We start from the raw sequence: 25,124 nt of genomic DNA, 5'->3' as shown, positions 1-25,124 counted from the left end.
TTCTGACGTAAATTTGTGTATTGCCTTTAAAAAAACCACTGAGGGCACAATTTTGATTTTTGTATAGTTGTGGGAAGCAATAAGAATTATTCAAGACATAAGTTGTGGTTTTACCCCCTAGCTTTTAAAGGTGTAAGAATCTACTTTAAATAAAAGTTTGCTTTAAAAAAATTATTCAAGAAAGTAGTACTTACTGTGCTTTAGTTAGCTTTTGCCTAACACATCTTTTAAATTCAAATTTATAAATGTGAAGAAACCACTGGAATGACTGTAGATGCTAAAAATGTGCTTAACCAATGGTTACATGTCGGTATACTTAAATTACAAGCGAATAAATCAAGAATGTTCTGTCAATTTTATATCACAACTTGTTGAAAAATAACCATACCGCTGCATATTCACATGCAGCAGGAGACCGCAGGGAAATTACCTCAACAGCCCCGGTGTGGAGAAGACGCACCCGGCTGTTCTCTTAGCGCTCTGCAACAGAAGCCTTTCGAGGCTGCCGCGGGCGGGCGAGGACCGGGGGCGTGGCGCAAATAGACCCCGCCCCCATAACGGCCCTGCCCAACACCGAGGCCGCCCCCGTGTCGTCGCTACAGCACAGCGGAAGATGACGTGAGGAGAGTCGCGAACATCTCCAGGCGCAGCTGGGCCGGCGGTTCCCGCAGCCCGGGAGCCCGACGTGCGCAGAATCGCTCTCGGAGCTCCTTTCCCAGAGACCTCTCATCCTTCTCCCGGGCCGGGCCGCTCCCAGAGCGGCCCCTGCGGCTCCTGGCACGGCCCCGCGCTCGGCTGCCGCCCTGGCGCGCGCCACTCTGTCGTCCCCGGAGGGGCGCGGACCGGCTCGGCCCGGGCGCCGGCGGCTGGGGAGGGGGCGCTGGCCCCGGGGCCGCGCATGCGCCGCCACCAGTCTGGGGCTGTCAGTGGAGGGCGAGTGCTGGCTCCGAGGGGAGGCGACGCCCTTCGGGGCCAACGGACCGCACGCTGAGGCGGCCGTGGGAACTACTCATCCCTTTTCCAGCCCCGGGGCGGGGCTGGGGTCGGGGTCGGGGCTGGTGGGGGCCCCGCCCCCGTCTCCTGGCCTGCCCCCTTCATGGGCAGCGATGATGGCGGCCCTGTACCCGAGCACGGATCTCTCGGGCGCCTCCTCCTCCTTACCTTCCTCCCCATCTTCCTCTTCGTCGCCGAACGAGGTGATGGCGCTGAAGGATGTGCGGGAGGTGAAGGAGGAGAACACCCTGAATGAGAAGCTTTTCTTGCTGGCGTGCGACAAGGGTGAGAGCTAGGCCCCTTCCTCCACTTTTGGGCGCCCCTGCCTTCCACACCCTTCACCCTTTCCCACGCCTCACCTTGGGGCACTCTCCTCACGCGTGGAGCGCTGTACCCGCCTCGCCCGCTGTCTCTCCCGGGCTGCCCGGCACCGCCTCTACCCTGTGAGTGTGGAGCTGGAGGGCGGGAGCAGCCGGGGTGCAGCCCTCCGAGCACCGCACCTGGGGCGACGGTTCTGGCCGCGTCCTCCCTTTGTGGGGTCCGGTGTTTAGGTGGGGACTTGCCTACCCAGGTCCCCGCCTCTGCTACTAACCCCCTGAATGACCTGGTCTCCCTTCTGAGCTTCTGTTCTTTCTTTCTGGAATCCCAGAGGGCTTGTCTAGTTTGGGACCTTCTAGTTAGAAAATTCCATGACATTGCTTAAGGTTCTGGTGTTTATGGGCTCTCACCTAGTTTTTGTTTTTCTTTAAACCCGTACTTGTATTATTAGCTTCAGCCACCCATTGCCTTGGTGTTCAATGACTGTTGAATGGGATTAGGTATGTCAGTATCCTGGGTGGAGATAAAGATAGGACTGNTATTTTATTTACTTGACAGACAGTGAGAGAGGGAACACAAGCAGGGGCAGTGGGAGAGGGAGAAGCAGGCTTCCCGCTGAGCAGGGAGCCCCATGCAGGGCTCCATGCAGGGCTCTATCCCAGGACCTTGGGATCATGACCTGAGCCGAAGGCAGACGCTTAGCAACTGAGCCACCCAGGCGCCCTTAAAGTGGTTTATATACTAGGAGCTATCTGAATTTTTACCTTTCAATACTCTAGAACTTTTGGATGGGTCAGTGTTAGAGTCGTCCTACTGAGTAAAAATTTTATTGGGACTATGAAGAGTGTGTAAGTAAGCACACGTATAAACCCACATATGTACCTCTGTGTTCAATGGCTACAAATTAACAATGAACATTTTTGACATTCCACCAAATACGCAAACTTGGAAACAGTATAGAATGGGAAAGATTTATGATACATTATAGATAAGGAAAAAAAAGCTAAAATGATTCAATAGATACTCGACTATTTTGAAGTAAACACATGACAATGGAAAGGTGGGCTATCTTGTCATCTACCTAAGGCCTCCTATTAGAGAAGATCTAGAGAAGAGTTTGAATGATGAGAAAGATAAATTTGGGAAATTTGGGAGTTAGTGATGGCAAGAACAGAGATGGAATAAATCAACCTGAATAGGAAGTATTTCCCTCAAGTATAAGATATTCTGACGTAAATTTGTGTATTGCCTTTAAAAAAACCACTGAGGGCACAATTTTGATTTTTGTATAGTTGTGGGAAGCAATAAGAATTATTCAAGACATAAGTTGTGGTTTTACCCCCTAGCTTTTAAAGGTGTAAGAATCTACTTTAAATAAAAGTTTGCTTTAAAAAAATTATTCAAGAAAGTAGTACTTACTGTGCTTTAGTTAGCTTTTGCCTAACACATCTTTTAAATTTTTTTTTTTTTTTTTTTTTTATTTCTTTAGTCGACAGAGATAGAGACAGCCAGCGAGAGAGGGAACACAAGCAGGGGGAGTGGGAGAGGAAGAAGCAGGCTCAAAGAGGAAGAGCCCGATGTGGGGCTCGATCCCATAACGCCGGGATCACGCCCTGAGCCGAAGGCAGACGCTTAACCGCTGTGCCACCCAGGCGCCCCCTAACACATCTTTTAAAATCAAATTTATAAATGTGAAGAAACCACTGGAATGACTGTAGATGCTAAAAATGTGCTTAACCAATGGTTACATGTCGGTATACTTAAATTACAAGCGAATAAATCAAGAATGTTCTGTCAATTTTATATCACAACTTGTTGAAAAATAACCATACCGCTGCATATTCACATGCAGCAGGAGACCGCAGGGAAATTACCTCAACAGCCCCGGTGTGGAGAAGACGCACCCGGCTGTTCTCTTAGCGCTCTGCAACAGAAGCCTTTCGAGGCTGCCGCGGGCGGGCGAGGACCGGGGGCGTGGCGCAAATAGACCCCGCCCCCATAACGGCCCTGCCCAACACCGAGGCCGCCCCCGTGTCGTCGCTACAGCACAGCGGAAGATGACGTGAGGAGAGTCGCGAACATCTCCAGGCGCAGCTGGGCCGGCGGTTCCCGCAGCCCGGGAGCCCGACGTGCGCAGAATCGCTCTCGGAGCTCCTTTCCCAGAGACCTCTCATCCTTCTCCCGGGCCGGGCCGCTCCCAGAGCGGCCCCTGCGGCTCCTGGCACGGCCCCGCGCTCGGCTGCCGCCCTGGCGCGCGCCACTCTGTCGTCCCCGGAGGGGCGCGGACCGGCTCGGCCCGGGCGCCGGCGGCTGGGGAGGGGGCGCTGGCCCCGGGGCCGCGCATGCGCCGCCACCAGTCTGGGGCTGTCAGTGGAGGGCGAGTGCTGGCTCCGAGGGGAGGCGACGCCCTTCGGGGCCAACGGACCGCACGCTGAGGCGGCCGTGGGAACTACTCATCCCTTTTCCAGCCCCGGGGCGGGGCTGGGGTCGGGGTCGGGGCTGGTGGGGGCCCCGCCCCCGTCTCCTGGCCTGCCCCCTTCATGGGCAGCGATGATGGCGGCCCTGTACCCGAGCACGGATCTCTCGGGCGCCTCCTCCTCCTTACCTTCCTCCCCATCTTCCTCTTCGTCGCCGAACGAGGTGATGGCGCTGAAGGATGTGCGGGAGGTGAAGGAGGAGAACACCCTGAATGAGAAGCTTTTCTTGCTGGCGTGCGACAAGGGTGAGAGCTAGGCCCCTTCCTCCACTTTTGGGCGCCCCTGCCTTCCACACCCTTCACCCTTTCCCCCGCCTCACCTTGGGGCACTCTCCTCACGCGTGGAGCGCTGTACCCGCCTCGCCCGCTGTCTCTCCCGGGCTGCCCGGCACCGCCTCTACCCTGTGAGTGTGGAGCTGGAGGGCGGGAGCAGCCGGGGTGCAGCCCTCCGAGCACCGCACCTGGGGCGACGGTTCTGGCCGCGTCCTCCCTTTGTGGGGTCCGGTGTTTANCTCTCCTCACGCGTGGAGCGCTGTACCCGCCTCGCCCGCTGTCTCTCCCGGGCTGCCCGGCACCGCCTCTACCCTGTGAGTGTGGAGCTGGAGGGCGGGAGCAGCCGGGGTGCAGCCCTCCGAGCACCGCACCTGGGGCGACGGTTCTGGCCGCGTCCTCCCTTTGTGGGGTCCGGTGGGGACTTGCCTACCCAGGTCCCCGCCTCTGCTACTAACCCCCTGAATGACCTGGTCTCCCTTCTGAGCTTCTGTTCTTTCTTTCTGGAATCCCAGAGGGCTTGTCTAGTTTGGGACCTTCTAGTTAGAAAATTCCATGACATTGCTTAAGGTTCTGGTGTTTATGGGCTCTCACCTAGTTTTTGTTTTTCTTTAAACCCGTACTTGTATTATTAGCTTCAGCCACCCATTGCCTTGGTGTTCAATGACTGTTGAATGGGATTAGGTATGTCAGTATCCTGGGTGGAGATAAAGATAGGACTGGAGAAATTATGCCTTAGTGCCAAACTTTTTTTTTTTTTTTTAATTTACGGAACTTTGTTCGTGTTTTCATTGGAGAAGGTTTATTGCCCCTGAGCTTTCGGGAAAAAATGGTCATGCAAAACAATTACAGGGCAAAACTGTGGAATGTATTTAATGTGTTTTTTCATTGGAGAAGGTTTATTGCCCCTGAGCTTTCGGGAAAAAATGGTCATGCAAAACAATTACAGGGCAAAACTGTGGAATGTATTTAATGTGTTTTTCTTTCAAAAAAAAAAAACCAACTAGAAATCAATCACTTTTATGGCCATAATAAAATCTCTTCACTTACGCATGCTTTATAGTGATGCATATCATAAAAGAAATGGGAAATTGATTGGCCTAAGAGGGCTTTTATTTCCCACATGTAAGAAAATGCTGTAATTTTCCCCTTTCTAAATTTATTAAGTTGACTTACAATGGCCATGCTCACTTAGGAATACTCTGTTTAGGATCCTGCAAACTTCCAAACATAAACCCAAAGGGCAACTTAACACTGTGAAAAGATTAACTACAGAGAATTTTTTGTTTGTATGTATGAGTGTGTTTTTAATAAATCACAGCCTTTCTAAACTCTCTTACTGCTTTTGAAATAGGATTTTATTTACACAACTTTTTGAAAACACATTAACATATAAACAGTCCACCTATGTCTCTTGTCAGACACTTTTATGTTCTTATGTAATAGTATAAGTTATATTATGAAAGCCTTTGTTAAAAAGTCCACCATGGGCACACCTTTGAATAGTCTCAGAAATGTAATGAAACATAGAATATATGTTTATAGCCTCACAAAAGTCACTGTCTGTGGACTATGTAAAATTACTTAGTATTTCTTATGTGGATTATCTGAGTTCTCTTCCCTCAAAAATTCTCTGAGAGGGGAAGGGACAAGATTGTGTTGTACTAGAATGAGTAAGTGGCTGCTGCATCTACCCCAGTTTACTGAGCTGTGGTTATTTTAAAGCAAACAAAGTATGTCAAGAAAGGGAATTTAATATTGCTGTCAACTGAGGACAGAGGAATGACATAATGGAATGTGGTTGGAGAAAGTGCTTATATGGTATGTATATTTAGAATTACAGCATGATATACCTCAAATGAAAGTTTTCATATATGATAGTTTTGTAGCCTGTCCAGTAGGGTCAGTTGAAATAGCTTCCTATTCTTCGCCAGTTTCCCATTTTATAGCATTAAGATCCTTGGAGAGATTTACCTTTTGGGGTGGGGTGAAAAGTAAATATGCATGTTTTTTTTTTTCCCTTCTATAAATTAAACATTTTTTTAAATGAGTGAGATTAAATACGTGTTTTCTTTTTCAGGTATGTTGAAATGAATTCTTGGCTTAGATTTAGAAAAATGGCTTAAATTAGATATATTTATGGTATACATTTACATTGAAAAAATAAATTTGGGTTATAGCAGTATTTTTGTATGCTTACATTTTTATATTCACTAATATTGTTAAGCCTTTTTTAGTGCATTTCACTTTTAATCTAAAAGTGAGAAGTTTCTTGAAATAGCTATAGTTTCCACTATTACATTGGAGCTTTCATCAAACCGAATGGCAAACATTTGCTAAAAAAGCCATTAGGGTAGAGTGTATATGCTTTTCATAGATTATTTCATTTTATCCTGACAATCCCATGAGCCAGATCTGTTGTTATACCTATTTTACAAGTGAGGAAAATGAGCCTTAGCAAAATTTTAAAATCACTTTGCCCAAGGTTACATTAGCTAGGAAGTGGTAGAACTCAGATGTACTTGAGCCTGCACTCTTAGACACTATGTTGTATTGATCTAGTTGTAGTTGAATGAATGAAAATCATTTGTTAGAAAAGGCACATCCAAATTTGGATTTACTAGTTGGAGATTAAACTTGCTGTCTATGACTGTTTTATAAACCTTGATTCTGTGGATTATATTTATCCAATAAAAGTAAAAAGCTTTAATAGCACTAGAATAAGTCCACACTAGAATATGTTTCCCATCCTTTTCATTTAGCGATCCTACTCTACGTATACAAAATGTTTATAATATATTCCATTTAGGGAGAATTCCTAAAGCAAAAATTATGGAGCTGAAATGTTTATGTGTATGTTAGTGGATGGGTGTGTGCAGATTAAGGAGTAAAGAAAAAAAGTAGGAAAGAAAAACATTTTATGTTTGATTTTATTGTTTGTAGAGCTGCCTTTTATGAAAAATGAGCTCAAGATGTCTAGGCAAGTGCTGATCTCCAGGTAGTGACTACTTAATAGTGGCTGTTATTTATCTTGAAAGTAGGTCAGAATCATGTATCATTGGTTCTTTGTATAAAATTTAGAAGAAAAAGTGTAAGTTCCTGTACCAGTGACAATCAAGTATGTTCCCTGCCCCTGCCCCCAGTAAAATTCTCAGAAAGCACATTCATATTCTTCATAGACATAGAACGCTGCAACTCAGAGGTAAAAGATAATTGAAACAAGAGCAGGATTCTTATCACCACCTCCTTTCCTTTCTCATTGAGAGTTAATGTGATGAGCCACTTTTATTTGTGGGAGCTGTGGTTTACTCAGGCCTGCTGGTTGGAGAAAGGGTTACTACATTGGTTTACAGAACCCCTAACTAAGTATAGTTCATGTTAATTCACCTCTTTTAATATAACTTGGGTAGATGGTAGCTTTTAGTATACATTCATGAGCTAAACCTATTTTAGCCCTTTAATTTGCTAATGATCAGTTCTTGTGCAGAAAAAGGAAATGATGATAGTCTGAATTTAGGACCTTCTAACTCCCTATGAATGGCATTTCAGGAAATTCTATTTGCAATTAATGAGTCAGGATGCCCTTCTTGAAATTTCAGGATGGGGGCACAGGAGGGATGGAAAGAGCTGTCCTTGGGCTCAATCTAGTCTGAGGTCTTACAGGTCACCTTTGTAGTATGATTTGCTGCATTGTGTGGGAGGGTGCCTTGATGTCGGAATTCCTACATGAACTTTGCGTACCTTTGGACTAAGCATGCTTTTAAAATGGGCAACATTTCTGGGAGAAGTAATACTAAGCTGCCATTTTTTAAAAGCTGTCATTTTAATAACACCTTACTTAATATATTTAATGGGACTTTTTAGCTATTTGATGTAAACTAAAATTTTATACAACTTGGAACATCACTGAATTGGATAATATACCAGACTCTAATTACAAAATAAACATTGCTTCTGATTGTTTTTCTAATAGATACAAGAGTATACTGTTAAGTATTTTTAATTTGTCAACTAATTTACTGTAAAAAAAGCATCACCTTCTATGCTGTAAGTATAATTTTTTCCTACAGCAGAGTGAATCTTTGCTCCTTTGCCAGATGATATTCATTATCATTAATAGCCTTCATTAACAGTCATAAACAGCTAAGAACTTACAGTAATAATTGTCTCTTTTCAAAAATATTCAGACATACCATGTTTCTGAGCATCTTTAATTTTTAAGGTTTTATTTGTAAAACATTGGGGTTTATGAGTAGTATGGGATTTTGCACCTTTGGGCAAAACTACATTTTTAAATCACCTTCACTGTAAAAGTCTTACATTTTTTTCTTTTTAGAATTTGGTTGAAACTAATTTGAAGTTTGCTATAGAGTTACGATTTTAATCAGTATTGTCACTATTTGTATTTACAGACCCAGTAACTGAATTTGATCATGTCTTTGTATTTTTTTACTTCGTTACTTTTTTTCCTTTTAATAATAAAATCTTTTTAAGTGTCTTCAATAATAGTTCAATTGGAATGTTGCAGTTGACACACTCAAAAAGTTTGTTATAGAAACTTGGTTTGAAAAGCTTTACAGATTTTTTTGACAGATAAATTCTCCCATACTTCACAACTAACTGAAAATTTGGATACTATAAAATTAAACTGAACTGATCAACATTAATGCTCCCATTTTAGTGATACTGAAATTTACCATCATATGGCAGAAAATAAAGTGAGATGCCAATGAAGAAGAGATGGAATCACCTATTTTTAATTGATATTGTAACATATCTCCACTGTATTTCTTAAGGGTTTATCATAGTTGGCTGGAGTCAATTGGTTGCTAAAAATCCATGAGATTACCCTGGTGTTTTAAATACTATTTCATTTTTAAAAATCATTGTTTAGGATTCATTACATTGATTTCATGCCTCCTGGTGGGTTGCAACCTGCATTTTGGATAACATTGGTCTAGAAAGATCATAGTAAACAGGAGAGTTGCACAAGGTTAATAGAGAATGGTAGCAAAGCTCGAGTGCCATAGGGCTTAGTAAGCCACAATGAAAGTTTTGGCACTTATTTTAGGTGTGATGGAAAATCTTAACAATCCTCAAGATTTTGGAGAATTGAATGCTTTTAATTTAAAAAATATCACTCTGGCTGCTAGGTGGACAGTAGATTAAAGGGGCGGGACTAGAGCAGGGGCTAGAGCTAAGTGGGCAAACTATGTCCCACAGGCCAGATCCTCACCCCTGTTTTTCTAAGGCCTGTGAGCTAAAAATACTTAACATTTTACATTTCAAATGGTTGGGAATAAATCAAAAGAGCAATATTTTATAACATGAAAATTATATGAAATTTGAACTTTAGTGTTCACAAATAAAGTTTTATTTGAACACATTGGAATTCATTTGTGTGTATATAGTCTGTGGCCACTTTTGTGCTGTAAGGGCAGACTTGAATATTTGCACCTGAGATAGTATGACCTGTAATGCCTGAAATATTTAATGTATGGCCCTTTATAGAAGAAGTGTGTTGAGCTTTCTATTAGAGTATTGGCAGCTATTTCAGTAAAAAGTCTATTGCAGAATCCAGGAAAGAGATGATAGTGGCTTTGACTGTGGGTAGCAATGTACATGGATACAAGTGGGTGAGTATGGAAACTGTTTTGGAGAGGGGGCTGAGAAGGCTTGCTATTAAATTGGTGTACCGGTGGAATTGATTGAAAACATTTACTTTTCCTTCACTGAAAAAAGAACCATCTAGCCAAAAAGTAAACAGATTATGTTGCATTTCCTTATATATGTTACATTTTAAAAGACAAAAGATGTATGTAACCCTTAAAAGCAACTTCAATATAAAATGAAAAGCATTCATATATTTGGCATAAAGGGGCATTTAAATTGTAATCTTGCTCTATAACTAGCTTCTTGCCATGTATTTTAAATTTACTAACCTCTTCCTACATATATTCTCATTCTAAATATTAAGACTGTTCTGAGATTAACAGTATAGCACATTGTTTTAAATGGCTTGCAAATGTAAACTTAGGTGGAATAATTAGAAACCACTCTAGTTTCCTATAGGTTCTATGACTATAGCGTGTAATTTTTCATTTGCATGAGTATGTCAGCTATCGTAGGGTCGAACTTTTTATTATTTTTAGGGATGAAAATTACTTACTTGGTTTGATTTTTTTTAAGTTTTTTTTTTCTTTTATAGTCCCCTGACTGTAATGGAAATAGTCTTTGAAACCTAAAGCTGGAGTATCTGACATTTGCAATACAATTACTCTTTAAACAGAAATCTAAGTTTTAAAATATGTAGCAATTTTTTCTTTCCATTTGCTATACCTGAAATTTATAAAATTTTATAAGAATTGTACTTATACGGTTCTTTATACTTTTCTGTCTCTGACAAATGGCTGACTAGATCATCTGAAAACCCTTCTGCTTCAAATCACCTAGAAATGCCCGCTAAAATATAACAAACATCCATTTAAATGAACAGCTGAGCTTTCAAGAAATTAAGGAAGCACTCATGATCCACACATGAGGAAAAGACTGAAAAACAGAGGAGTGTGTGAGCTAACATTTTGGCTGCTCTATGGATGGGGCAAGAGTTAGTTATTGGCCCAGGCATTACAGGGATTTGAATATCAGTGCCCACACGGAAACAGGTTACAAGGCCTTGAGTTTGTACAAAGTGGGAAATTAGCACAACATCCATGCATTCTCTTACCACTAAGATACTAAAATCAGGGGCGCCTGGGTGGCAACGGTTAAGCGTCTGCCTTCAGCTCAGGGCGTGATCCCGGCATTGTGGGATCGAGCCCCACATCAGGCTCCTCCGCTATGAGCCTGCTTCTTCCTCTCCCACTCCCCCTGCTTGTGTTCCCTCTCTCGCTGGCTGTCTCTATCTCTGTCAAATAAATAAATAAATAAAATCTTTAAAAAAAAAAAAAAGATACTAAAATCAGGATCCTAAAGCACTGTACCTGTAGCAAAGGGGTAGATGAAGAAAAGAACCCATCCACCAGCACTGGGAGACTACAGAGAAACTTGTAAGTAAGAATTTGCAGCTGTAGTCCTGTCTCTTGTTGGCTTGGAGTTTGTTTGTTTATATTTATTTAAATTTTTAAAAAAAGATTTTATTTATTTATTTATTTGAAAGAGAGAGAGAGAAGGAGCAGGGGGAGAGGGAGAAGCGGACTCCCCACAGAGCAGGGAGCCCAACATGGGGCTTGACCCCTGGACTCCAGGATCATGACCTGAGCCGAAGACAGACACTCAACCGACTGAGCTACCCAGGTGCCCTATGGCTTGGAGTTTAATATTACCTACTTGGTCTGTGAAAACCTAAACTGAGAAATGAACATAAAAAGGATTGATAGGATAGCAAAGCCTCTGAGTTACCCAGAAGAAGCAAACAAAACATCCTTGATGTTACAAGCTTTCAAACTAGTCTGTTAGGATTCCCACAGTTAAGCTGCATGAAGATGAGTTTGCAATGCCCAATTTAAAGATTCAGAAGACAGTCACCCATTCTCAAGAATGGGTCAGTAGACACCAGAAATAGGATTAAATCCTTAAGGTCTTCAGATAATTATAGAAAGCAAAGTATGTTTAAAATGACTAAAATCTTAAGGAAATGAAAACACAAGAAAGTAAAAGATTTGGAAAGGAATCCAATAAAACTTAAGTAAAAAATAGTCATTAAAGATGGATGGGTTAATAAAAAATAATTGAGTAAGGAATAAGTTACTGGGAGATTTGAAGAGATTATCAAGAATATAGGAGAGAGATGGGGCGCCTGGGTGGCACAGCAGTTAAGCATCTGCCTTTGGCTCAGGGCGTGATCCCGGCGTTATGGGATCGAGCCCCACATCAGGCTCCTCTGCTATGAGCCTGCTTCTTCCTCTCCCACTCCCCCTGCTTGTGTTCCCTCTCTCGCTGGCTGTCTCTATCTCTGTCAAATAAATAAATAAATAAAATCTTTAAAAAAAAAAAAAGATACTAAAATCAGGATCCTAAAGCACTGTACCTGTAGCAAAGGGGTAGATGAAGAAAAGAACCCATCCACCAGCACTGGGAGACTACAGAGAAACTTGTAAGTAAGAATTTGCAGCTGTAGTCCTGTCTCTTGTTGGCTTGGAGTTTGTTTGTTTATATTTATTTAAATTTTTAAAAAAAGATTTTATTTATTTATTTATTTGAAAGAGAGAGAGAGAAGGAGCAGGGGGAGAGGGAGAAGCGGACTCCCCACAGAGCAGGGAGCCCAACATGGGGCTTGACCCCTGGACTCCAGGATCATGACCTGAGCCGAAGACAGACACTCAACCGACTGAGCTACCCAGGTGCCCTATGGCTTGGAGTTTAATATTACCTACTTGGTCTATGAAAACCTAAACTGAGAAATGAACATAAAAAGGATTGATAGGATAGCAAAGCCTCTGAGTTACCCAGAAGAAGCAAACAAAACATCCTTGATGTTACAAGCTTTCAAACTAGTCTGTTAGGATTCCCACAGTTAAGCTGCATGAAGATGAGTTTGCAATGCCCAATTTAAAAATTCAGAAGACAGTCACCCATTCTCAAGAATGGGTCAGTAGACACCAGAAATAGGATTAAATCCTTAAGGTCTTCAGATAATTATAGAAAGCAAAGTATGTTTAAAATGACTAAAATCTTAAGGAAATGAAAACACAAGAAAGTAAAAGATTTGGAAAGGAATCCAATAAAACTTAAGTAAAAAATAGTCATTAAAGATGGATGGGTTAATAAAAAATAATTGAGTAAGGAATAAGTTACTAGGAGATTTGAAGAGATTATCAAGAATATAGGAGAGAGGGGGGGCGCCTGGGTGGCACAGCGGTTAAGCATCTGCCTTTGGCTCAGGGCGTGATCCCGGCGTTATGGGATCGAGCCCCACATCAGGCTCCTCTGCTATGAGCCTGCTTCTTCCTCTCCCACTCCCCCTGCTTGTGTTCCCTCTCTCGCTGGCTGTCTCTATCTCTGTCGAACAAATAAATAAAATCTTTAAAAAAAAAAAAGAATATAGGAGAGAGAGAAAGAAAGGAACAATAATAAATCTATAGAGACACAGAAGTTGGAATGAGATGATCCAATATAATGTTTAATAGAAGTTCCAATAGAAAAATATGGGGGTAAAGCGGTATTTGAAGAGACAGTGGCTGAAAATATTGCAGAATTTATGAATGGCAGAAGTCCTTAGATTCAGAAAGCCTGATGAGTCCCTAGGTAAATAAATTTAGTCCTCAACTAGACATATGAAACCAAAGAAAATGTAGAGTTTTTATGGGTAGCATTCTCTTACCACTAAGATATTGAAATAAATTCACCTGAAATAAGGTTTTAAACATTATTTTCCAGTAGTAGTGTTAACTTTTCATTGGTCTGTCTGTATGCTCACTATTGGTTCAGCTTGTGACTAAGAGCTTTGCTTTGTGAAGTGTTTGGTAAGTTTTGTCATGGAACAAAAGTGTCTAAATATTAATTAGTAGTGCTATGAGGAAAATATTTCTTTTTGTGACTAGTTTTCTTCTTGAGGGAACTAAGGAAATATACCATCAAAAGAACTATTCAACTTCTTCCAAAATGTGTGGGGACTTTAAAGTCATTGGCTAAAAATAGTAGCAAACATTAGAAGTTTTAACGAAAATCTGTTACTTTTCCTTCTTATTCACCCATTTAGTTCAGTTTTAGGTTTTTTTCTTTCTGTATCATGAAATTACTCATTTCTTTTTCCTTGTGGTTTCCACTCTGATNAATAGGATTAAATCCTTAAGGTCTTCAGATAATTATAGAAAGCAAAGTATGTTTAAAATGACTAAAATCTTAAGGAAATGAAAACACAAGAAAGTAAAAGATTTGGAAAGGAATCCAATAAAACTTAAGTAAAAAATAGTCATTAAAGATGGATGGGTTAATAAAAAATAATTGAGTAAGGAATAAGTTACTGGGAGATTTGAAGAGATTATCAAGAATATAGGAGAGAGATGGGGCGCCTGGGTGGCACAGCGGTTAAGCATCTGCCTTTGGCTCAGGGCGTGATCCCGGCGTTATGGGATCGAGCCCCACATCAGGCTCCTCTGCTATGAGCCTGCTTCTTCCTCTCCCACTCCCCCTGCTTGTGTTCCCTCTCTCGCTGGCTGTCTCTATCTCTGTCGAACAAATAAATAAAATCTTTAAAAAAAAAAAAGAATATAGGAGAGAGAGAAAAAAGGAACAATAATAAATCTATAGAGACACAGAAGTTGGAATGAGATGATCCAATATAATGTTTAATAGAAGTTCCAATAGAAAAATATGGGGGTAAAGCGGTATTTGAAGAGACAGTGGCTGAAAATATTGCAGAATTTATGAATGGCAGAAGTCCTTAGATTCAGAAAGCCTGATGAGTCCCTAGGTAAATAAATTTAGTCCTCAACTAGACATATGAAACCAAAGAAAATGTAGAGTTTTTATGGGTAGCATTCTCTTACCACTAAGATATTGAAATAAATTCACCTGAAATAAGGTTTTAAACATTATTTTCCAGTAGTAGTGTTAACTTTTCATTGGTCTGTCTGTATGCTCACTATTGGTTCAGCTTGTGACTAAGAGCTTTGCTTTGTGAAGTGTTTGGTAAGTTTTGTCATGGAACAAAAGTGTCTAAATATTAATTAGTAGTGCTATGAGGAAAATATTTCTTTTTGTGACTAGTTTTCTTCTTGAGGGAACTAAGGAAATATACCATCAAAAGAACTATTCAACTTCTTCCAAAATGTGTGGGGACTTTAAAGTCATTGGCTAAAAATAGTAGCAAACATTAGAAGTTTTAACGAAAATCTGTTACTTTTCCTTCTTATTCACCCATTTAGTTCAGTTTTAGGTTTTTTTCTTTCTGTATCATGAAATTACTCATTTCTTTTTCCTTGTGGTTTCCACTCTGTTCTTTTCCTGTTTATTATTCATAGACTTTTAAGGAACAACTATATTTGCAAGTCATTTAAAATGGTTTATTCATCTTATGCTTCAAAAGTTAAATGAAATAAAACAAAACCCACCTTGCTTTATTTAATTAGCACTTATTCTGCCAAATTTCTGCACTAGCTGGTCAACAGACAGATATAATGGGTACTGAGTGAAAATGATGACCTCTGTACTTATTCTCATTTTCCCCTATGGGTCAGCTGTTTTGATGTAGGCAGGCTGGAGTTAGGCAGAAGGTAATCTGCATTCTCCTGACAGGTGAAATTTCACTTTGAAATATTCTCACTTCAGCCTTCACCAGCATTAATCCTAGTCCTGCCTTAGAGTTTTGTGAGCTGAATATTCTCTGGTCATGTAAACAGGTTCATTAATGAGATAAGGGGAGTGTGTGTGTGTGTGTGTGTGTGTGTGTGTGTGTGTGTTATGTATGTGTGTGTTGGGAGAGTGGGGAGGAGAGGAAACGAATTTTCTGGCATCCTTCCCTTTTACTATGCATACCCACTAGCATATATACATTCACACTGCTTTTCCAAACTAGGTTTTCTGTTTTCCCCTCTAAAACTACTTCTTAATGTCTTCTGCTTGTCATTAGATCTTATTTTTAACTATTCTTATGTGCCAGTAAATGTGTTTATGTATTTGAGATGTAAAACTTAAATCCTTTACACTTATATCTTATTTTTCTAGTTTCCAGTCTATCCTTTTGGACATTCTTTATTGCTTTAAATGTCTTCTAAAAGTTTCTTTCCTTATAATCAATCAGTTATGAATTTTAAACTAACAACTTTTATTTCAAACTACACATTTAAAAATTTTTCTACTTGTTTGTGTTTGCAGCTGATGTACATACTATTTTATCAGGATAAGGTTTTCAGCAAGGAAATGTGCACATTTTCTTTGCACATTTCCATATAAAAAATGAGTTTAGGTTTTTAAATTTTAAATCAACAGGCTAAGTTTTTACAGTCATTCCTATCTAATATGTCTTGGATATTAAATTATGTTTGTATATTGTTATTTAGGTGACTATTATATGGTTAAAAAGATTTTGGAGGAGAACAGTTCAGGTGACTTGAACATAAATTGCGTAGATGTGCTTGGGAGAAATGCTGTTACCATAACTATTGAAAACGAAAACTTGGATATACTGCAGCTTCTTTTGGACTACGGTTGTCAGGTACAAGGCTAGATGATTCTATCCCGTAGCTTCTAAATGCTGTGAGATATGCCATGTTTTCTTCTTTCTTTCTAGTTTCCTTTATCCCCCCTTCTTCCTTCTTTCCTTCGTTTTTATTTTTTCATTCTTATCTTTCTTTCACCCTTTATTTTGTCTTGAGCCACTGAAAGTTTTAAAACAAACTAAAAAAAAGCCGTTTTTAAAAAAGTATATTTTGACTTGATTTATCTTTTCCCTCTGAATTTTTACTTTTTCCTCCCTTATATGTTTTATAACATCTCACAGAGGTAAATTATCATGATTTTTAAAAAAATTACTTTGTTTTTATTACTTATGTTATTACTATTTATGTTATATATCTAAAAATAGTACAAGTTATCTGGAAGTGTCAGGGGAACAGATTGTTCTGTGGCTCATATAATGTACAAACATAAGAACAAAATGCTCCTGACTCACAATGCAATTTTCAAGTTGATTTTTATTTTCTCCTGTTAAATTTTATTAAGTTTTCCTTTTTGTCTGAAGGTTAGTGTTTATATAACTATAGATGAACAATTTTTTTTTTTAACTGGAAAATATAGACCTTTCTGTTTGTCTTCAAATCAGTTCAGGTGGAAAAGCAGGCATGCGTATAAGTCTTGAAAGAATTTGGTCAAGAGATTCTGAAGGAAGTTTAATAATATTATTTTCCTTTTCTTTTGGGTTTACTTATGATGGGAACGCATGAATTCTGGCACTTTCTTTTTTCTTTCAAATAGCATAATTGCTCTGTTGTAGCTTCAAATTAATGAGATTTTTTTTTTTTTGGGTGGCATCAGGAAGCACTCAAAGAAGATTTTTTAAATATAAGTAGGTTAGTTCTATGTGCATTTTTATTGTGTTCACATATATATGCATTACAATATATGATACTGTCTCTGTGTATCTTTAGAGTAGAAAAAGAAATTGCCTTCCCAGCAATTTCAATTACCCAGAACTGAGAATCAGAAAGTAACAAAAAACATCTCTGAGCAGTAGCTGCCATGAAGTTTTCCATTTATGAACTTCAGTCATAGGAGTACTAGAGCCCTCCTTCAACTTTAACAAACATCAGTACTTAGTCTTTAATCCATAGAGAATTAGAGGGGCAACAGAAGGAGCTTGAGGGCTACAGTGAAACAAAATAGGGCACAGTACCTCTGACTCTCTTTAATAAAGAGGTCAGCAGTATTACATATCTGATAATCTGAGGGAGTTGTATGTTAGAATGGTAATTAATGTTGACAACAATGGCCAGAGTAAGTAAGGAAAAGTTAAATTATATTCAGTATCTATTGTTTTAGAAGATAGAAGAATATGTATAGTACTTCTGAAAGCAGAAAACTTCCATCAATATAGTTTAAATTTCAAAGTTAAACACTTAAAGGCATAAGCTTCAGTTACCTAGAAAGTAAGGTTATAAAGAAAGACCCTGATGATTCTGGATAAATGAAGTATTATGGTATAATTGTCATTTTTGTCTTTTTGCATATATGATCCTATGTATATAATAATTCTGCAATATACATGGTTCTTTCACGTGGTTCCTGATCATATTTGAACATCATAGCCAACCTATATAGATATTATATTTTATGGATCAGAAAACTGAGGCTCATAGACTTTAATGAATTGCCCAAAGTTCTGAAATAAGTGAGGGCAGAACTAAGAAATGAACCTGATCTTCTGACTGCAAATCCCATGCTCTTTCCAGTTCACCGTGTTCTGTCTCAGGTTACCTCTGTCTTACCTATCAGTCAGCAGATGTCCACGGCTTTCCATTGGGTGTGATTATGGAAATGAATAAAAACATGAGTTCCATACTAAAGGATATTAAAACTAATTGGATAATAAAAGTATAGTTGACCCCTGAACAATACGGATTTGAACTGCATTTTCAAATATGTGGATTTTTTACAGCATAGGGCTGTAAATGTTTTCTCTTCCTTAATGATTTTCTTAATATTCTTTTCTCCAGATTATTTTTAAAATACAATATATAATACCTATAACATACAAAATTTGTATTAATTGACTATGTTATAGGTAAGCTTTGGTCAACAGGAGGCTAATAGTAGTTGAATTTTGGGGGAGTTAAAAGTTATGTGTAGATTTTCAATTATGTGGGGGGCAGGCACTCCTAACCCCTGCGTTGCTTAAGGGTCAACTGTGTACATATGAGTTTCATATCAATTAAATAATGCAGACATGTATTTGATAAGTGCTGAGTGGTAATGATACTTGACCCTTGTATGTTACTTTGAGGTTACAGAGTGCTTTCGTGTATTTTATCTTACGTTATATTAGAGGCTCTCGACTGGATAATTTTGCTCCTCAGGGGACATTTGATAATGTCTGGAGACATTTTTGGTTTCACTACTGGCATCTAGTGCGTAGAAGTAGGGATGCTGCTAAACATGCTGCAGTGCACAAGACAGCGTCTACAATGAAGAATTACCTGGCCCCAAATGTCGGTAATGTTACTGTTGAGAAACCATGTTTTATACTTAAACTTTTGTGCCTTATAATAGATGTTTTGGAAACATAGAAAAGAGAAGGTCACTGTGGATTGAGCTATCAAGGTTTCATGGAAGAGTGTCAGTTGAGCTCAGCCTTCAAACATTAATAATTACCAATATTTTTATAGGGATGCTGTGTGCCAGAAACCTTAAATATATTCACTTCCTTAATCCTTACAACAGTCCTGTGAGATAGGTACTATTATTATTTCCATATTATAGAGGAGGAAACCAAGGTATGAAAAGTTTAGGTAACTTGCCCAAAGACACTCCACAAATGGAAGACCTGGAATTAGAACTCAGGTTCTGGTTTCGGTGTTTATGCTTTTACCTACTACCCAAAACTACTCTCAAAAATGTGTAGATAGCTCCAGAGCAGGGGATGTGGGAAAGGTTGTTAACAAAGACATGTGCAATGTATGTTTTTGAGAAAATGAATTGACTTAGCCTTTTGAACAAAATATTTGGGTTGGATAGTAGTGGAAAATATCTGGAAAGATAACTAAAACAAAAGGAATGCAAAGGGCCAGAATGCCAGGCTAAGGAATTTGGGTTTATAGATGATGGGGTCATTAAATGATTTTTGAGAGAGGATGTGGTGTGTCCAGTGGTATTTTGGGAAAAGTGTTCTGGGGGCTGTGTTCAGTATAGAATGAAAAATGGAAAGTGGAGAAGGCTATAGTTTGGGTGAGGAGTTTTTATAGTAATACAGGTATGAAGAGGTTAAAGCCTGAACGAGAATAGTAGCTGTAAGAATAGGAGAAAAAATGGCAGATGTGAAAGATGTTATGAAGGAAGAATTGAAAGTATTTAAGTTTGGAGGGGAGAATTGAAAAGGAGACCAATATGATTTGGAAATAGGTGGCTGGGAGAAGAATGAAAGAAAAACAGGAAGTTAAGAAGTTAAGGTTGGGGCAGAGAAATGTGAATTTGGGTTTTAGCCTTGTTTATTTTGGTCATATCAGGCAGTCTCCCATAGACAGTTATAGGTGAAAATTACATCTGTAGAAAAAGGTCAGGCTGGAGAGATACAGCGGTCATGGACATGGGATGATCACCTGCATGGTGAAAGTGGATGAAATTACAGAGGAGAGCGAATGGCTGGTGCTGATTCTTTCTCAGGGAGCATCTACATTAATAAAGGCAATAGAAAGAAAGGGTTCCATTAAAGGAGTTAGGATAGTGCAGCATTGTGACAACCAAAGGAGCAGTTTTAATGTGTTGCTTAGAAATCAAAGAAAATGAGGGGGTAGGAAGGGCCATTGGATTTTGAAACTGACACCAACAGAGTTAGAGAAAATGATATGCATGATTTGAGAAGTTTGACAAAGTGAGAGGAAGAAAACTTGAGTGGTAAGAGAAAGACAAGATCAAGTCAAGGTAGCAAAGAGTGAGGAATTATTTCATATTTTGGGAGATAGGGGCTGGGACTGGTATTTCTGTAAACGAAGGACCAAGTTGCAGTAGAAGAGAGAAAAGCATTAAAGAGAATACCAAGGTGGAAAACTTAGCTTTGGAAAGGAAATAAGAAGCTTCTTACTCTGAGCCTAGAGGAAAGAGTATGGGAATTGTTGAAAAGACATTTTCTGAGGTGGGAAGGAATATAGTAAGCAACCTTATTAATACATAATAAGTATACATATTAAATAAATTTTAATAAGAGATTGTCAAATATTTGTGAGAAATTGGGAAGCAAAACTAATGAGGACATTTTGTCCTATAGATATTTTTAAAATAATTTAAAACTTTTTTTCATTCAGAACTTCCTTTGATTTGTCAAATAACATACCATTTGTGCAGAATAAGTTAATGGTAACTCCTTATTTACATGACTTTTTTATACCAATATTTTTATGCCTGAAGCTTATCCTTTTAAGCATTGAAAGATTTAACATGAATCTTTCTTTATTCTTCACTAAATAGTGTATCTGAATATAATTTAACTTTACCATCGTAAGTGGGAATCATTGAGAATATAATTGTTTTACTTTACTTTGTATAATCTGAAACTATCAACACATATGTCCTTACATTAAATTGCTTTTGACTGCTTTGTATTGATAGTTGTTTTGCTATACTGATATTTCATCTTTTCAGTAGTCAGCTTTTAGCTATTTTTTCATTTCTTCCTACTTTGTTAGTTTTAACCTAGCTGTTTCCTTATTCAGTAAAGATCTGAAGAATACTTGGGAAAGCAAGTTATCCTTCATTTATAGGCAACTCTTAGTGTGGTTACAATTCCTTCTGGGAAATAATTCCCATGAAGTTGGTTTGTGACAGCTCAGTAAGTTTTTTTGGAAATTTGCAGTTGGATCTGTGGCTGTGTTTCAGAAGGTTGGAGTTGACTGGTGTTTGACTTGGAGAGCAGTAGCATTACTGTAGTTAGCTTCATAGGTTAAAATTTACCATAAATGAAATGTTTAGTAGTAATGAACACATAATTCTTTTTGTTTGCTTCACCTGACCAAGTATGCTAAAAATTGAAGAGAAATGTTGGCAAAGCAGAAGAATAATGATTCTAGATTTAAAGAATAGGCTACAGCCCAGTGACCTTAAAAGTTTAAGGGATAAAAAAATTAAATTTCTCATTGGGGTGGGGAGTTTTTCCTGGGGGAATACATAGGCACTTCCTAATAGTTGAATGTGGCCTCCAGTTCTTTCTTTGGGGTGCTTATTCCTATTTTTAGATATACAGATAAAGTCTGTTGTTTTTAGTCCTATTTTTGACATCTAGATAAAGTATATGGAAGCTTTATTCTTTCAGCTCCAAGAATACTAAAGATCTGATATAGTTTCATTTTCAAGAGAGAGAATGTTGTTGTAAATGGTTATTAAAGATTATAACAGATTTTAAAATGTACAGATTGAAAATAACCAAGGCGCTTCCTTAGATTAAATCATTATTTATCCCCTATTTCCCTTCTGCCTTTATGGTTTTCCTTAAAACAAAACAGAATAAAACAAGACAAAAAGAAATCCAAAAACCTGATGTCACAGTTGCCGAGTATCATAATAGGACTGTAGACTTTGTTACAGAGTGTTGGAAAGTCCCGAATGCTCAGCTTCTATTTACTTTTTCCTCCTGTCAAAGTTGGAGTTTCAAAATGAGCGATAGTTGGGGAATAAAATTGTTAAGTCACTTCTCCCACTTTTCTCCAAGGACATTGGTAGCCTAGTTTTTTGCAGCTTTTACTTGATAAGATTGCTAATATTAATGTCAAATTTGTAACGTTTCAGTTAGTCATGTATGTTTTAAAGTTGAGACCATAGGGCTCCCCTTATCCTCATGGTTGCATTAATTATCATTTTTATTAGAATGAGCATAGTCCTTTACCAGTAGTAATAGTTCTTGGCAATTTCTTCAACAGATCTGGAATGTTAAGATTCTTTTGGTTCAAAGTACACAAGTACATTTCTTGGAAAAAATTTCAGCTTTAAATACTCCATGGATCAGCACTGTTCCATTAATAAACCCTTCTAGCAAGCATTTATTTTTTTTTTACCAGCTTATGCAGTGAAACCAGGACAGAAATTTGTGTGTGTTATGGTACACAAAAGTACTGCTAAGGCAAGCAAATGTACTATTTGGACAGTCTAAATTTTTAAAAATTTAGTGTTACTGTACATGATACAGTTTAAATTTAAAGATAGTTTTATTTAAGAATTAGTAAAAATAAATAGTTTACCTTTTTATCCTCCATTTTCATTTTTAACTTTTTTTTTTTTAAAGTCCGCAGATGCACTTTTGGTGGCAATCGACTCTGAAGTAGTGGGAGCTGTTGATATACTACTTAATCATCGACCAAAACGATCATCAAGACCAACTATAGTAGTTAGTACTCTTAAATATTTATTAATTTGGATTTTTAAACCAAAATAGATCTCCTGCCCCATTCCCATTTTTTTCTTCCCCCAAATTTATTTTATTTTAAAGAAATAAATTTTTTTTTTTTTTACTCTGTAAAATATTGCCTTAAAGTAAGTAGGTACTTGAAGGAATAATTAATTTTGCTTTCAGGAAACCTTTTTAAAACTAGTGCTATTTCCATAATTTTGTCAGTGTGGACCAATATTTATAGTTTTGGACATTCTATAGATGAGGTTGAAAATACAGACTAGTTTTCAAATGGATTTAAGAATTAAAATAAACAGTGAAACCATAAAACTGGAAGAAAATATAGGTGAATATTTAACTGATTATGAGTGGAAAGACTTTATAATCATAAAAAGCAGTGGCACAGCTTTCGGCTGTATAGAAGTTAAATTTCTGGAATTCAGACATCGAGCAAAATTTAGAAAGCAGATGGATAACTGGCAAAGATGTTTTCAAAATGTATCAAAAATTCATAATCTTAATAATTGACAAATTGATGAAAAACACCAAGATCAGAAAAGGACATGAAAAAATCTCAGAAAAGAAAATACAAGATATGAAAACTTGCTACTAATAAGATATGAAATACTAATTTTTGCTTACCAAATTAGCAAAGATTTACTTATTTTATTTCTTTATTTAAATTTTAGTTAGTTAACATACAGTGCAGTTTGGTTTCAGGGGTAGAATTCAGCGACTCATCACTTACATACAACACCCAGTGCTCATCACAAGTGCCCTCCTTAATATCCATCAACCATTTAGCCCACCCCCCACCCATCTCCTTCCATCAATCCTCAGTTTATTCTCTGTCATTGAGAGTCTCTTATGGTTCATTTCCCTCTCTCTTCTTTTATACCCCCTTCTCATACTTTTGTCTATTTTGTTTCTTAAATTCCACATATGAATGAAATCATTTCACTTAATATAGTACACTCTAGCTCCATCCATATCACTGCAAATGGCAAGATTTCATTCTTTTTGATGGCTGAGTAATATTCCATTATATATATATCCTTATTATCCATTCATAAGTTGATGGACATTTGGGTTCTCCATAGTTTGGTTATTGTTGATTATGCAAATTAGTAAAGATTTTTAAAAATAATTATTATTGATAGCAAGGGAGTAGTATAGTCTAATACAAATTGGTGGGGAGGGTATTTTGGAAAGGAGTTTGGCAGAGTGTCATAAATAAGGAAGACGTTCATATTCTTTAACCTAGTGTTTCCCCTTCTAGGAACTGGTCAGAAATGGGGAGAAAAATGTTAATTGTCATCTTACTCGTAGCAATGAAAAAAAATGTGACCCAATTTAAACATCCCCAAATAAAAGATTGAAAATAGTAAAAATTACATATATATTAAAATGGTATTGTTAAAAGAATATTTAGGAACCTGAATAAATATGACATAGGAAGTGAAAAAAATGGGAATAGTAAACTGAACATATGCTATGATCCAGGGCTAAAAAGATGCACAGACAAAGAACTATATGGAAATGTAGCAAAACATTACCTAACAGCAGTCATCTCATTGCTAAATTAAGGATGTTTTTTTCTTACTCCTTTAATTTTTCTTTATTGCTTTTGTAATTAGGAAGACAGTCACTAATGATCAAATAGATTCTACTTTAAAATGAGACATTTGTTACATATCAAAATTTAAAAATTATAACATTCATTATTGGTGAGGATGTAGTGAAATAAGCAGTTTAAATAATTGCTGGTAGTGAAGAAAAATATTGTTTTAAGAAAGAATTATAAATTGTGGATTATCTACTATTATCTGAGAACAATAAGAAGCTCTGCTAAATTACATACTTTATCATATATTAACTGAAATCTTTTACTTTCATTTAGGTATTACTAAGTTTGTGCAAGCATGACTTTCTCCAGAGGATAGTACCAACTAGTTTTAAGTGGTGATTAGAAACCAAAAGGAACAGAGAAAAAAAGCTAAGAATATAGCCCCTGTCCAAATGATCAGAAATGTCTAGAATCCTATTCAATTTTCTGTCATCTGTCTTGCAGGCACTGTTATATTTTGGTATACTTATTCCACCTGTAGCCTTTTTACCCGTTTACTTTCTTGGCAGGGAGGGTGGGGTGTAGTATGCCAGGGTATTGGAGCAACCAACTGACATTATTTCATCACCATTAGCACCACCAGTCGACTCTTGAGTTGTAAGGCTCTGGCAGTCTTCACCATTCAGTGAAAGAACACTGTGTACTTCATCTCTAACAAAAAGGGTTATCCAGCTCCAGCCTTTGTTTGAGTACTTCCAGTGACGGCAAGATCACATTTTAACAGCCCTAATACTTCTTGACAGGCAATGTCTAATGTTTTTATATACTTTTTAAAAATCATTTCAGTGAATTTATTCTGTATTCTTAGATTATCAAAATTGTCTTTTGATAAATTTTGATTTTCAAATACAGTTGGGTTTTTTGATAGTATGTAGATTATATTATGAACAATGAAATAATGAATTTTTTTT

General features: G+C 38.2%; 1 protein-coding gene across 1 annotated transcript in view; it reads left to right on the top strand.

Annotated features, from left to right (window-relative positions):
• Positions 1 to 3,373: 3,373 nt before the first annotated feature.
• The window catches only part of LOC100465650 (short transient receptor potential channel 1), a 75,813-nt gene continuing 54,062 nt past the window's right edge, over positions 3,374 to 25,124 (top strand). The window contains exons 1-3 of the mRNA XM_034661813.1: positions 3,374 to 4,033; positions 16,060 to 16,214; positions 22,482 to 22,583. Coding sequence (XP_034517704.1) covers positions 3,862 to 4,033; positions 16,060 to 16,214; positions 22,482 to 22,583 — 429 coding nt within the window. The 5' untranslated portion in view covers positions 3,374 to 3,861. The remainder of the gene's footprint in view (positions 4,034 to 16,059; positions 16,215 to 22,481; positions 22,584 to 25,124) is intronic.

The sequence above is a fragment of the Ailuropoda melanoleuca genome, chromosome 6 (genome assembly GCF_002007445.2).
Source record: "Ailuropoda melanoleuca isolate Jingjing chromosome 6, ASM200744v2, whole genome shotgun sequence".
In the NCBI taxonomy this organism is placed as follows: domain Eukaryota; kingdom Metazoa; phylum Chordata; class Mammalia; order Carnivora; family Ursidae; genus Ailuropoda; species Ailuropoda melanoleuca.
Note: the sequence above shows the minus strand (reverse complement) of the source record. Positions and strands in the feature narration are given on the sequence as shown.